Consider the following 14,574-nt stretch of genomic DNA (forward strand, 5'->3'; position numbering starts at 1 on the left):
CAATTCGTTAATCCATTAATTTTAAATTATATCATGCAAAAGAAAAAAAAAATGCAAACTTGCATTTAAGTGTATACTTAGAAATTCATTTGCATAGAAATTAAATTACCTCGGTAGGAGCAATTCATTTCGATAAAATTTACATTACAAAATGTTAAAAATCGTAAATTTCAGCTCACTAAAACAGGAAAAAAAGGGTAAAAATTTTAAAAAAACAAACTTTTTTATTATTATTTTATTCACTTGATAACATTTATATCAATTAGAAATTACGAATAATTAGAAGAAAATTGAGAATAATTCAAGTAAAAAGATCTAAATATAAGTTATACGAGTTAAATTTCACAATTTTAAATTATATCGAATGTATAATAATAATAATAATAATAATAATAAATTAATTAATTATACAGCATAGTTTATACTTCTGTTTATGCTTTAACAATACATCTTTCTTCTAATCTTCTATATTTTGATGAAATTTGGTCAAAGAATGACAAAATAAAATAATTTTTCATCCATATAAATTCATAATTGAATAACTTTTAATGATTTACAATCGTCATCTTACCCCACAACAACCCCCAGCATTCTTGATTTAAAAACTCGTCATATCAAAACTTATTGCCATATTTTCTATTCAAATTATAAATCTAATTCAAAAAACAATGAATATATTACATTAAACAGTGTAGGATTTGCACATAAGCTAAATAAACTGCAGCTTAGAGCCTCACATTTTTACATACATCGTTATAGCTTAGGACCACAACAAGTCTAAGTCCGGCATTGATATTAAGGAATAGTTATAATATATGTTTATTTCCTTCAGTGAAAAAGAATTATTTTCATATTTTTAATATGAATTTTCAAATTATGAGCCCTTTATTATTACGACGACGTTTCTACTTTGTGGACAAACAAATAAGTACTTTTCATCCCACTTAAATTATATCACCCTCTTCGCTTCTACAGAAATCTAATTAAGTGTTCTTTAACAAGCATTTAATAGACCTTAACAACTTAAATTTTTCATTTGAATACGATTATACATACATATATATATATTTTTTCCTTATAAAATAGTAATAAAATCACAATACAAAATAAGAACTAAAATTATATTAAATTTATAAATATTTATGCACTAAAATAAACTATAATTTTCTTTGTATAGGGCCATAAAGGCTTATAAAATTGTAAGCTTTATAGCAAATAATTTTATAATAAAAAAAAAATGATCAATTTTTATATAATTTATCTTACTCGAATGTACTTTAATTTATAAGCATAATTAGAAAATTTTGTAAATTTAATTCTTAATTAATTTATAGGAGTATATAAATTATTCTAAAATATTTCAAATTGTATTAATGCTATTGTTTAATATAAAATTAGAACCATATTTAACAATTTTAATGCATTTGAGACGATACTTATGAGAAAAAATCATCCTCAAATCCTTATAATAAACTATATTTAAGTTAATATATAAGTATATAAATCTGAATAAATATAGGGAACACAATAAAGCTTAATACAAGCTTATAATAAGTGTGTTAACTTAAACTTACAGGTACTGTACTGCACAATACTTACATTGCATAAGTTTACAAGAGATCTTACAAGAATTAGCAAAATATCATACAAGAATCTATATTAATCGTTAAAAAAGCTTTACAACATCTTATTTAAAAGATAAAATATTTAAATTAATAATTTATATTTACTCTTTTATAAATTCTATCTCCTCATAAGAACCATTCATTGTTAGGATGTGTTGTTTAATAATTGTATTGAATGGATATAAGTGTTATAAAATCTAGAATATTATAGGCCTAATTAAAATCTAAATAAGTTGTAAGAAGATTTTTGCATACATACATTATATCAATTTGTATATAAGTAATCCAATATATGTGACAATATTTGTTATAGTAAGTTGCACCTGACCTACGTGGCCACATCTAACTTTCCCTCCAATAGCTATAGCCATTTGACTGCGTGATCTTCTACCATGTAATTATCTTAGTCAGCTATTAGTCATTCAACTAAAGAAGATTCATGCAAATTATTTTCTCTTCAAGATAATTAATATACTGACGTCAACGCAACACAAATATCCTATCTTTCTTCAGTTATAAAAGCTTTACTGTTTGAAAGAATTATTTGTTAATGTCGTTTATCTCTATAAAAGAATATAATTTCATTTAAAATACTTTATCTGAAACGTCCTAAGACCTATTATAGATAATGTGGATGCGGATCATTAATAAAGTTCTCATATAAGAAGAGTATGTGTTGATAGAATCTATAAAATTCTACCAGTTTCTCTCGTCTTAGATAAGACATAGTATAGATCTATAATTATGTATGGTCTCTATATAGGTAAGAATTAATTCACTTTCGAGTAGGTCCTATTGTCATAATTACTTTTTTTTTTTGGCGTTATTTTGTAACCTAAAAATTTAAAAGGCTTGCAGCTTATAGTTTTATACAATGGTTAAATCTATAGACTATAAATTTAAGGTTATATCTTATATAAGTTAATGTTATACTACCTTTATCTTTATTTTTTTGTATGGTTTTTAGCCCATTATCTCGCCTAGCTTGTTTTCATTTTAGCATTTCACAATTTATCCCTCTAAATTACCTTTACTTTTCTTAAAATTATACTCTTTATCTTGATTTTTTATGATTTTCTTCGTCCATAGTTTAATTTTATTTTTACATAATACATAATATTCCTTTTATTTTTGAATTTTTTTTTATTATAGTTAGTTTATAACTATAACCGAGATTGAAATAGTCTTATTTTCGCAAAATTAAATTTATAACAACTATTCTATAGTTTATGGACTAAACGTAATATCTCAAACTAAGATAATAAAAGTAAAATTATCACATATAATCTAGTCTCCAACTAAATAACGTATATTACATTTGGTTTAGACTTCTACTTTCTCAAACGGATCAATAGACATATACCTTTGTTGTGTACGAGGAAAATTAAGAAAGTTCAGAAGGAAACTTTATCTAGATCAATATTTTCTCCTTCCACCTTTTTCGTCTCTCCACCTGATTTAGGGAATGTTCACACCTGCACAAAACTTGTGAAAAGAAAGCAATAATTCCTGACGACAAACAGGAGCAGAAGATTTTGTATAGAAATTTCGTTTGTTCCACATTTCACTGATTATTTTTATGATTTATAATTATTAAAAAAGCTTTTATTTTTATATATAAGATATATATTAATTTAAGTAGGAATAAACTAATAGTTTATTAGTCGAATTATTTAAGTGCTTTATATGTTTCGATAATGTAAAAAAGTGCCTTCTTCATATTCTATGTTGACCTCATCGTCCTCATTCAGTCCATAGAAGTACAGTACACAATTCTTCATTATATCCTCTCTATCTGTTGAAATTATTATTTATTTTTCTTCTTTTAACGAATAACATTATTTTCTTTTCTTTATTTATTCTTTAAAAAATTAAAGTTGTCCTCCTTTTTAAACAAATAAGAACTTACCTAATTTGGTCCAAAAGAAATTTATTATTACTCAAGAATAAACTCATATACTTTTATAAAATTAATCTTCTTTTATTTTAATTGTCTCCATTTTTCATAGATCATAAAACAATCATATTTAATTAACATAAATTGTTACGAAACAACTTTTAAAAGTTATCTCTTTATACGTTTGTCCCATTTGAAATTAAAGAAAAGGGGAGAATTTTAAAACAATAGCCGAATAAAATGACAATTTATTTTCTAAAACTCTTCTTACAAATCGACCCTCGTTTATATAATTAAGCATTGACTTAATATTAAGTTTTCTAGTAATTAATATAAACACTAAAACATTACATTTTACATATTATTATAATTAATAAGAACAGCAAATTCTATAGAAACTAAAATCAAATTTTGTTTGTAAAAACCTCTTCCCAAATGCATTTTAATCTATTAAACTTGTCCCATATATTTAACTTAAATAGGAACTTAATTAATATACAAAATCATGGGGTAATAACACTACATTCTATTTTATTCACGTGTTTAATTATCATAAATTAAGAAACCGTTTTAAATGATCTATTCTATATATTACCTCCAATTAAATTAGTAAGAAAGAATGGTTTCAACGCAACAGCTAACTAAAATTCGGTTTTAATTCCTAAAAAAAGAGACTTCCTTCAAATCACTTACGTCCATATAATTTGGCCTACCCATTTAGTTTAATAGAAACTAACATAAAACATACTAAAATATTACTTTTTGCTAAGTACTAAGGTATACAAAATCATAGTTTATGGTAGTAAAAATGAATTTTTGTTACAGTAGTCATTTGTAAAATGAATAGCGATCGAACTCGTGACTCTTGTAGTAGACACTCATAAGCAATTCTATAACAAATCATACACATCACGGTTTTAATACACTAAAAACTATCACGTTCTTTAATCGTCTAAAGTGCATATCTAGGTAATTGCTGAACTAATTATTCATGGCTTAACCTATTTCAAAAAGTAAGGTCTAACTATGAGAGTTGATTGGACGTTGGAACGTGACGTGAGGAGATGTCGCCAGAGATACGAGTAATCAATGGCTAGGTGTTCGAGTGTCTCCTGTCCTTATTGTCCGCACGATGTTGGTTGGTTGAACAAATCCCGCCTTCTGACATCCGTGACGTTTTCTATACCCCGTTACTCATTTCCATTAATTGTGTATATATATATATATATATATTTTAAAATTATTTATTTGTTTTATATATTTTGAATCGGTTTTAAAATACGTGATATTTATCTAAAAATAATAACAGAAGGGGCGCATTTAGAGGCTAATCATCGCCCCATTTTTTAAATTATTAATCAAAGCATTACTTATTAAAAACTGTTGACGGTAAATTGAGGAGATTCCTTCTTAATAAATTAATGTAAAAATATTTAAATAAACACCTCAAATATTTTAAAAAAATTATTAATCGTGGATCAAAAAATTCAATAAAATCTTATTAAATAATATATATATATATATATATGGTATATAATTAATATCTATGGAGTGTAAACTTTCATTCTCGAATAATTTTTTTAATTTATTGGACATAATCTTCATTGTATAACTATAAGAAAGTCAAAATAATGGTTAAACTTTTTATAGTATAAGTTATCCCTATATTGTATGTGATATCTGTCGATCTCCCACGAGGAAAGACCCCTTATCGATCCCCTCAACGAGAACTAAATTGCTCCTCTCTGCAAACATTTAAGCATATGTCATACATTCTTCAAGATTATCCGTTTATTTGCTAACATAACTATGCTTTCGTAATATAATAAAGGTAATTTTGCATTTATTTTTTTGTAAATTATTACATTTATGACTTAACTAACCTTTTCCATTAATTAGTTAAGTTATATATAAATGTATACACATAAATTTGCTTCCTTTTTTTTAACAGTTAAGGTGATATAGAACATATTTTTAATTAATTTCTTTTAATTACGTTCACATAATTATGTTTAATATTTAATTCAATACTTAATTAATTTTTATTCTTTGTTTTTTTTTTGTTTTTATTTTAGTCATAAGACTTAATGATGAATCCAACTTCGCTTGGTGTTAAGCGTTGAATGACTCGAAAATCCTTTAATATATATGTATATATATTATATTGTATAATATTGATTAATTTTTAATAAAATGTAAATAATGCGTTACTATATTTATATATCATTATTTACCTTCCCGTTTTTTTTTTAGCGTGAATTTTATATTATAAATCAAACAATAAATAAGATACAATAAGCTTAAGATTTAGCAATATCATAAACATTGATTTCTTGATTCTAATGATCATCAATACTTTGTTATACAGTGGATTTGATAGTGTCGACGAGCCATACAAACAATAAAATGCTCAATTTTCTTAAACTAAACCTACTAATTTTAATACTTTATAAAGAGTAATAAAGATACGTACAATTTTAATGAATTAATTTAAAAATTCTTCTGGATTATTACAGTATTTATTCCAATTCTATCAATTACAGGTGGGCCTAATCTTCAGCAACTGAAAACGTGCGAGGGATGAGAGAAAACTAAAGAATTTTGAATTTCATACGAATACAAAGAATTGAATCAGTTCCAGAATAGAGATTTTCATAGGAAAATGTCCTGTTAAAATTTATTAATGCATACATTTAATGTATGTTTATAACATATGCACGTTATACATTTTTATATCGAATTTTGATAGGATCTTTATCCAAAAAAACTGCAATTGAGATGACTTTTTACAAGATTGAAAGCCTAATGTTAAGGCTGTGAATCGACATTGGAAACAATTTGGGCAATTTTAATATATTTTTTAAATATAAAGTATTACTATAATTGAAAGATTTATTCACAAACATATTGATTACGCATAATAATTATGAATAAATTAGAAAAAAAAAAATGATAGAAATAGAAGAAGAGCGATGCGAAAAGTGAAAATGAAGCAGATGAATAAACTTCGTTTTAGCCAAAAAAATTAGCTAAGTTTTTAGCTAATTCTGATTTATAAAATAAATTTTACACAAATATAATTAAATGATTTTAAATTTTTAAATAAACACCGCATTTTTAACCTTATCTTATAACGTCTCATTATATAAAAATTAGCGCTTTAATTTCATCGACTTATTGATGTTTTTTTAAAAATTTAATTAGCAGGAAAATTATTTTTTTAAAGAAACTTTAAAAAAAATACAAATTATTTTTTTATTTTACAAATAAATTTTTAAAGTTTGACCATTTTTAAAAACGGAAACAATTAAAATTTTAATGACACAGAATGGAAGATTTTTGTTAACAGGAAAACTATTTATAATTTATTATTTTCTTTAAAAAAACTTATAAATTTTTTAGAAAAAAAAAGGAAATTTCTTTTACAATTGTAAAAAATAGACAAGGATTTAAAAATAGACAAGGATTTTAAAAAAATAGACAAGGATTTAAAAACCAATAGACACATGTTTGCATTAAAGTTTCTTAGATACGTGCCATAGAGTATTAATAGGGCCTATATTGGAATATTAATGCTTATATTTTTTAAAATTCTATTTAAAAAATACAATTAGGCCTAATTATTTAAAAAAAACCTAAAAATAAAAATAATAATTTACTAATTTCAAAATTGTTAACTCTTGTTAACATTAATTTATAAAACAAGATATTCTTCATATATATTTATTTAAAATTAATTTATAAAATATATATTTAGTTTCAATTCTTAAATATTTTAAAAATAAATATTAAAAAATTAAAATTTCTAATGAAATAATACTGAAAAAAAAAACTCGATAAAACTCTAAAAATTTTGGTACATGCTTCTATAAATTCTATAATTTTTTTATTGGTAAAGATTGTGACTTAAATATTTGAATTTCGAATGTTTTATTTACGAATATGTAATTAATTTTTTTAAGTTAATAAATAGGAAATAAAAAAAATTATAAGATTTATTTTAATAAAGTTTTAGGGTCGAAGGTTAGGAAAAGTTTATCGCTATTTCCTTTTTTTTTTTACGTCTTAGTTTCCTGATGAATAGATTTCAAGGGAAGTTAGCAGGAAATTGGTGACATTTTGTAGTCAAGTGACACATATTTAAGAAAACAATTCAAAGATTTATAAAAGAAATTATATATATATATTTTTTCATTTCTATCAAAATTAAACAGTTATAAAGAAATAAAGGATATCGACTGATTTAAAATTTCTTAAATTTTATTATGTAGAAAATCATCTATTTTCTTTCTAAGAAATATTCAGACATTCCCCTAAAACTATACACACAACTATCTATATTTAGTATTTGTTAAAATTCTTATATGTTGTTATTTCTGGAAATGTTTTAGATACAATTACAACTACTTACGGAATTTATATCCGTAGATAAATTATTCATATATTGTAATTAAAGGGAAAAGTTAAAGTGACAGATTGTAACTTACCATTCAGAATATTGAAAGGGAAAGCTGAACTTCCAAGAAAATGTAACCAAGGATAAGCCAGCATCTTTCATCTCATGTTTATAATGATGTAATCCTTCAGATTTTTTGGGTATTGTTTTGTTTGATGCTCGCTAATGGAGCCGATTTTCCTCTACATCCGATCTCTTCCAAGGGAACACGTGCTCGTTTGTGGAATCGTTCGAGGCGCCTCCAGCGGTCAGGTGGTGAAGTTGAGAAAGCAATGATAACCATGTCCTGCCGTCAAACACGTCCTCAGGGGCAACAACCAAACTCTAAGCACGGCCCCACCCATTCTAGAGAAATGACGAATCTCATAGGCTAATTACAATACAGAATGCACGAACAACGCGCCTCCCACCCTTCCTCCCCAACAGTTTTGGGGAGGGAAAGGGTGATTTATAAGAGGCGAGTTCGAGATCTTGTCACGTGACGGTCGAGTGCGAGAATACTAACGAGATCTTGGTGGGGAAGGTCAAAGTAAAACTAACTCATTACTGTTGCTACAACCAAATTTATTCATTTCTCTGTGAGACGAGTGAATTGTATGCAAGGAAAGATACCAAAATTATCTACACTGACCACTAATCTGATTATAAATGAATTCTAAGTGATGTTGTACATTTTAAGTATACAGTATTCTTTTTATTTTTTGAAATATGAACTTGAAAACAAAATTATAACTCCTTAACTGCAAACTTAAACGCAACCATTACGAGTTAACTAGAGATTTACTATACAATTTACGTTTTATTTAGTAGTTAATGATCATTAAATAATTTTTTTAAACAATATCTGACATATATAACTAAGTATCACTATAATACATCTTATAATAATATATTCAAAACAGCATTTGTCCTACGCATTTATGAATAAATAAATAGTTTTTGAATAATGATATATAAAAGTTACAATTATTTTCTAGCTAATTTATAATAATAATAATAATAATAATATATATTCTTTTTTTATTATAAATATCAAGTTTTATATTATTAATTTTTTACGATAAAGTGAAAACTGAAAATTGACCTGAGTTAGCGTTATATTAAGATATTTTTAAAAAAATATGACTTATATTACAAGAACAGAATATATTTATTAATTAATATACAAGTAATTTTTGTAAAATTTTAATAAAATAATTTACTTATATTAATTATGAATGGCAGATCCTGTGAGAGCTTCAGCATCGCAGTTTCTGATTTGTTAAGAAACTCTTTAAAATAATACTCGAATAATCAATTAGTTGTAACTTAAACTCAAGTGTAGCTTCTCTATAAATATCCTGTTCGTTTCCTTCAATATTAGAAACAGGTTTGTTTGTCGATGCGTAAAACAATCAATTTAAAATGAGCAAACGTGTAAACTGAATAGAGTGAAGTGGATCTACTTAAGTAACGTTTACAAAGTGTTAAAACTTTTATATTTATTCTTTATTAATTGATTTTACCATAAAATGCCATAAACAAGAATTACTTCTCCTAATTAACTATATAATACTTCACTAAAATTACATAATAAATAATGAAAATATAAATTAGAACACATAAAAATAGGTATTATATCTACACAATGAATTCTTTGCTAATTTTTCACAGATAATATTAATAATGTAGAATTTATTTATTTATTTTTTTTAAATTCATTTTTATTCACGTTTCAGTTATTTATGTGTCTGTATGTCTATCAGCATGTCTGCACAAATAATATAACGTCTGGAACGGTAATTTTTTAAAATCATTTTCCTAGATTATCGTTTCGTTAACCGATTTCATAATTATGTGTTATATAACAATTTAAAAAAACACATAAAATTTGGATATTTAATCATTAAATCATTAATGATTAAATGCAACATCCCTGTGATGCACTAACTTTCGACTGAATTTTAATTTCACAATTAATTTTGAAATTATTCAATGTCATTATTCGAAAAATTTTATTATAAGAATTAATTTACGTAAAAAATATTCACAAGACAATGATATAAGAGCTTATATAAATGAAATTAAGATCACTCTACCAAATATTCATTAAAAGTATTGCTACACTACATATTTACATTTACAGCTTTAAATTTATTGTTATAAATTAAATTAAACTATACAATTAAGATCATTTTGTTAATTTAACATTTATACTTCTATTTTAATACAGTAGAAACTCTATTATCCGTCAGGGGTGGGGACACAGGCTGTGACGGATATGAGAATAGACGGATTATAGAATTCCCCTAACAAGAGCAGAAAAATTAATTTACAGTATTCAATTAAAACACAATCCCATATGTACTGTACAGTACTGTACTGTTCAATCAACCGTTTATTTACTGTAGACTATAGTGCAGTATTTATATGCGATGCAGTACTTTAACTAGCATGCAGTAAGTTACAGAAATAAAGGCTTACATACAGTAAATTTCAGTAAAATACACTACAGTAATAAAAAGGAAAAATGCAGTAACTCTTCCAAAACTGAATTTAGCAATTCTGACGGTTAAGAGAGACGGATAATCGAGTTTTTACTGTATTTACAATTACAGTAGAGCGTCGAAAAGTGAAACCAATTGGGGACTGGGGTCCTTCCAGTTAATGATTTGTTCCAGTTTCCGACTTTGTACGAAAAAATACATTAACCTGTCCGATGTTCAAATTTTTCTCCGTTGCGTATGCTTCCTGTTGAATTTTCTCCGTTGCGTGTCGCTTCGTGTTGAATTTTCGTCGATTTTAAGCCTAACGAAAATTTTTATAATAATCATCGAGGCTATCGTATCGTTAAAAATTATTTCTGCATTTTGTACAAACAAAATAAATATATTAAAGAATATAAAAAAACATGAAAATTATACTTTAGAAGTAAATTTAGTATCAAAAACATTCGATTCAGCACGACACAGTCCGACTGAAAATCGTTCCACTTTCCGGCCATTCCACTTACCGACGCTCTACTGTATATAAAATCATTTTATAACTTCAAGTTCTTATAAATAACCAACAGATAGAGAAGAAATTCAATTTTTAAATAAGTATTTAAGACATTTTTTAAAGCTTATTTTTCGTTAAATGTACGATTAATATAATTTATAAATAATTTTTTAATCGTTTTATTTATTAATCAACAGAAAGTTAATAAATTTTCTGTATTTAGACGATCACAATAGAAAAAACCCACGTTAAACAACTGTAAAATTGACATTTATAAAGAGAATTTCTGTAGAATTTTATGCTAATTCTAAACTGAAATGGCATAAAAATTTATATCTTTCTCTATTTATTATGACCTTTTAGAAATTTATATTCTTAAATAAAATTAATTAATTTTTAAAAATTTATTTTATTTGATTTAAATTAAGAATTTAATCTTAATTTCGTCGGCTCATTTTATTCTTTAAAGTCGCTATTACAAACTTTATAGCAATTATATCATTTCGGTAACAAAAAGCAATGTTCTATTCTAGATTTAATCTTGTTTTAAAATCACGAAATTATAATTATACGTAGGAGAGAGAAGGAAATATATATATATATATATATATATATATATACTGAAAGAGCAACTTGAGATAAACAGATAAAAAAAATCTTTTAATATATATATATATATATTTAAAGAGCTTGAAAGGAAAAAAAAAATGTAAAATCGTTTATCCTTCCAAGTTCATTTGCATACAATTTTATTTTATATCGTGATTTTAATGAATTAATTTTCAATTGAAGCCATTAAAACAGGAATAATCTAAATGTCGACCTTGGCATATATTACTAATTATTGATTACCTGCAAGGGATACTGACTTGTAATGATATCCAATTATCACAATAACAACTGCATTTTATTGAATTCTTTAATGTAATTAAAACTTAATTTAATATTTTACGTATTTTAATATTAAATTATTTTCAATACCTTATGATCGTGCTGTAACAATACACGTAACATTGCTTATTGCAAATTGTAAATATGCAAAGTAATTATTTAATATAACTTTCGTTAATTATGTAATTATCTTCTGCAATTAAGGTAGATTAAGTATGGAATAAATTCACTTTTATTATTATTATTATTTTTTTATCAGAAGTTACCATAAACAATTCTTTCACACTACTTAAATAGAGCATACAATGGACACCTTTTATATTAAGCATACAACTTTTATGTTTAATTCTGTATATAAATATAATAAAATATCATTCGAATGAAAGTGTAAATGTCAAGACACTTACTAAAATTTGATATTTAGAGTTATACACGGTAAATTTTGAAGAAATATCATGCAAAAGGATGTTACATTGGATTCAACTTCTGTAATTTTCTACTGTTAAAAAGCCAACTTCTGTAATTTTTCTACCGTATATAATTGCTTATATTAAATTAATTTGCAGTTTTATAGGGATGGCAATCGAATAATGGAGTTTGTCTAATGCTCATCTACAAAGAAATGATTATTAACTAGAATAATTAGATACGTAATTAAAAATGGAATCGTACAAGTTAACGTTAAAAAGTATTAATTATAATTTAATATTTCGATATTGGGAAAGTTTAAAAAATTAACTACGATTGTATAGACCCCGTATAGATCTATACAATCGCACTTACAGTTACAGTTTAAAACTCAGGTAGCACGAAGCCATTTTGAGGTGGTGTCCGTGACCAATTTAATATGTCAACCATAACTGAAAAATGGTTTAACATAGAAAAACAATTTTGGTAGTGAAAATTTGTTATTTTTATGCGTTGGCGTCTATTGATTTTTAAATCTATTTGATACGGTATAAAGGAAGTTATTAATATGTTTTATTCTTTATCGAATCGAATCGTATTGCATCTTCAATGAATCGTGTTGCGTTGCTTTATATTTTGCTAAAATTTCAAAGTAGAAATCTTTTTGAATTTGGAAAATGATTTTCTAGAAGAGCATTCAAGAAATTTTCTAGAAAAATCTATAAAAATTGAAATAGATGAATTATAGACATTTTCACTGTTAATCAGTTTAAATTAAAAAAAAAAATAGTTAATTTTCAAAGAAAAATCCATAAACAATATCAAAATTTTAGTGTAAAATAGCATTAATTTACAAAAATTAATTAAATTAAATTGTTCTTTCACGAATTTTTCAATCTTTTTTCCTAAACGACAGCATTAAAATTCAGTTTCTTCGAAATAATAATTTTAAAAGTTTTTAAAAATAAAATTATTTAATAGATATAACAATAATTTAATAAAATTTTAAATTTATTTTAAAGTTTGAATCATGTTATATAGCTTAATATATTATTTTATGTGTAAAAATTAACAATTAAATTAAATTAAAAAGGTTTTTTTTCAGTGTAAAAATACACAATTTTGTAAGTTTTAGAAAGTTTTTATTTCTTAAAAAATAACTTATTTAAGAAAAAAAATTCAATTAAAACTCAAAATCTCGATTCAAAAAGTATATTAATTAATAAATTAATACAAATGATTAGGCCTATAAGAATAAAATTATAAAGAAGATAATAAATTTGCACTTTAAAATTAATTAAATCAATAATAATTATTATTTTTTTTTGTAAATTATTTTTTAATAATTTAATATTTAAAAATTACAATTTAATTTATATTTCTTGGTATATAATTTATATAAATCGTTATTTTTGATGCATCTTAATAACAAAAATACATTTGAATTAAATTTTTTAAAATCAGGAATAATTTCTTAATAAAATATAGCAGTGAATATTTAAATCTGAATAATTAATTAAAAAATTACTATAATATAATTTTAAAAAATTCTAAAAAACAAAGATTTTTCGTACTTTTTTTTACTTTAAAATATATTTTAAAATATTAATTTATAAGAAATTTTTTTTTAATCAGAAATGCCTATTGAATATAGGCCTATATATATATTACAAAATAAAGAGGGGGAAATTCAATTAAAATTGGTATAATTAATATTTAAAAAAATACAATAATATAATTAAAATATTCGATAAAATTTCATTCAAAAGAAGAAGAAGAAAATTGTTATAAAAATAAACGACAGTTAAATTAGAAACAGAAATGATATTCTCATTTTTGAAACTCCGTCAAAGAAAATCTCGTTTTCCCTCTCTTGATTAAAAATTCATAAGAACTACTTGCTTTATTTTAATTTAATCTTTTCCCAAGATAGAAGACAAACGAAAAGAAAATTCGAGTAAAATTCTCGAGTTGTCCCAATTTATCCCAAGTAAATAGATAAATAAATAAATACCACGGTAACAAACAATGCTTACATTTAGATATTTCCCAAAATATAAAATATATAAAAACTACCTAACACATACGATTTCCTATATGATAAATAGAGAATAGCGTATCAATAAATGCATATATATATATATATTTTTTAAAAGTTCAAAAGATTATATCTGAGAATATTCCCTAAAAACCAAAAGGACCCTTCCTATTAGGTCTACATGTAAATAATTCAATTTGGGTTGGAAAGAGAGGAGGAAGAGAGAGAGAGAGAGAGAGTGAGATAGCGTACGTCACGGGGACTATCCCCAGAGGTAACG

The 14,574-nt window shown here is 24.3% G+C and overlaps 2 protein-coding genes across 2 annotated transcripts in view; one reads left to right on the forward strand and one right to left on the reverse strand.

Moving 5' to 3' along the window:
* Positions 1-8,194, reverse strand: part of LOC136989954 (zinc finger protein basonuclin-2-like) — a 117,883-nt gene extending 109,689 nt beyond the window's left edge. Inside the window, exon 1 of the mRNA XM_067288262.1 lies at positions 8,010-8,194. Coding sequence (XP_067144363.1) covers positions 8,010-8,073 — 64 coding nt within the window. The 5' untranslated portion in view covers positions 8,074-8,194. The remainder of the gene's footprint in view (positions 1-8,009) is intronic.
* Positions 1-14,574, forward strand: part of LOC136989963 (microcephalin-like) — a 305,005-nt gene that overhangs the window by 105,852 nt on the left and 184,579 nt on the right. The window lies entirely within an intron of this gene.

The sequence above is a fragment of the Centruroides vittatus genome, unplaced genomic scaffold (assembly GCF_030686945.1).
Source record: "Centruroides vittatus isolate TY-2023 unplaced genomic scaffold, ASM3068694v2 scaffold_861, whole genome shotgun sequence".
Taxonomy (NCBI): domain Eukaryota; kingdom Metazoa; phylum Arthropoda; class Arachnida; order Scorpiones; family Buthidae; genus Centruroides; species Centruroides vittatus.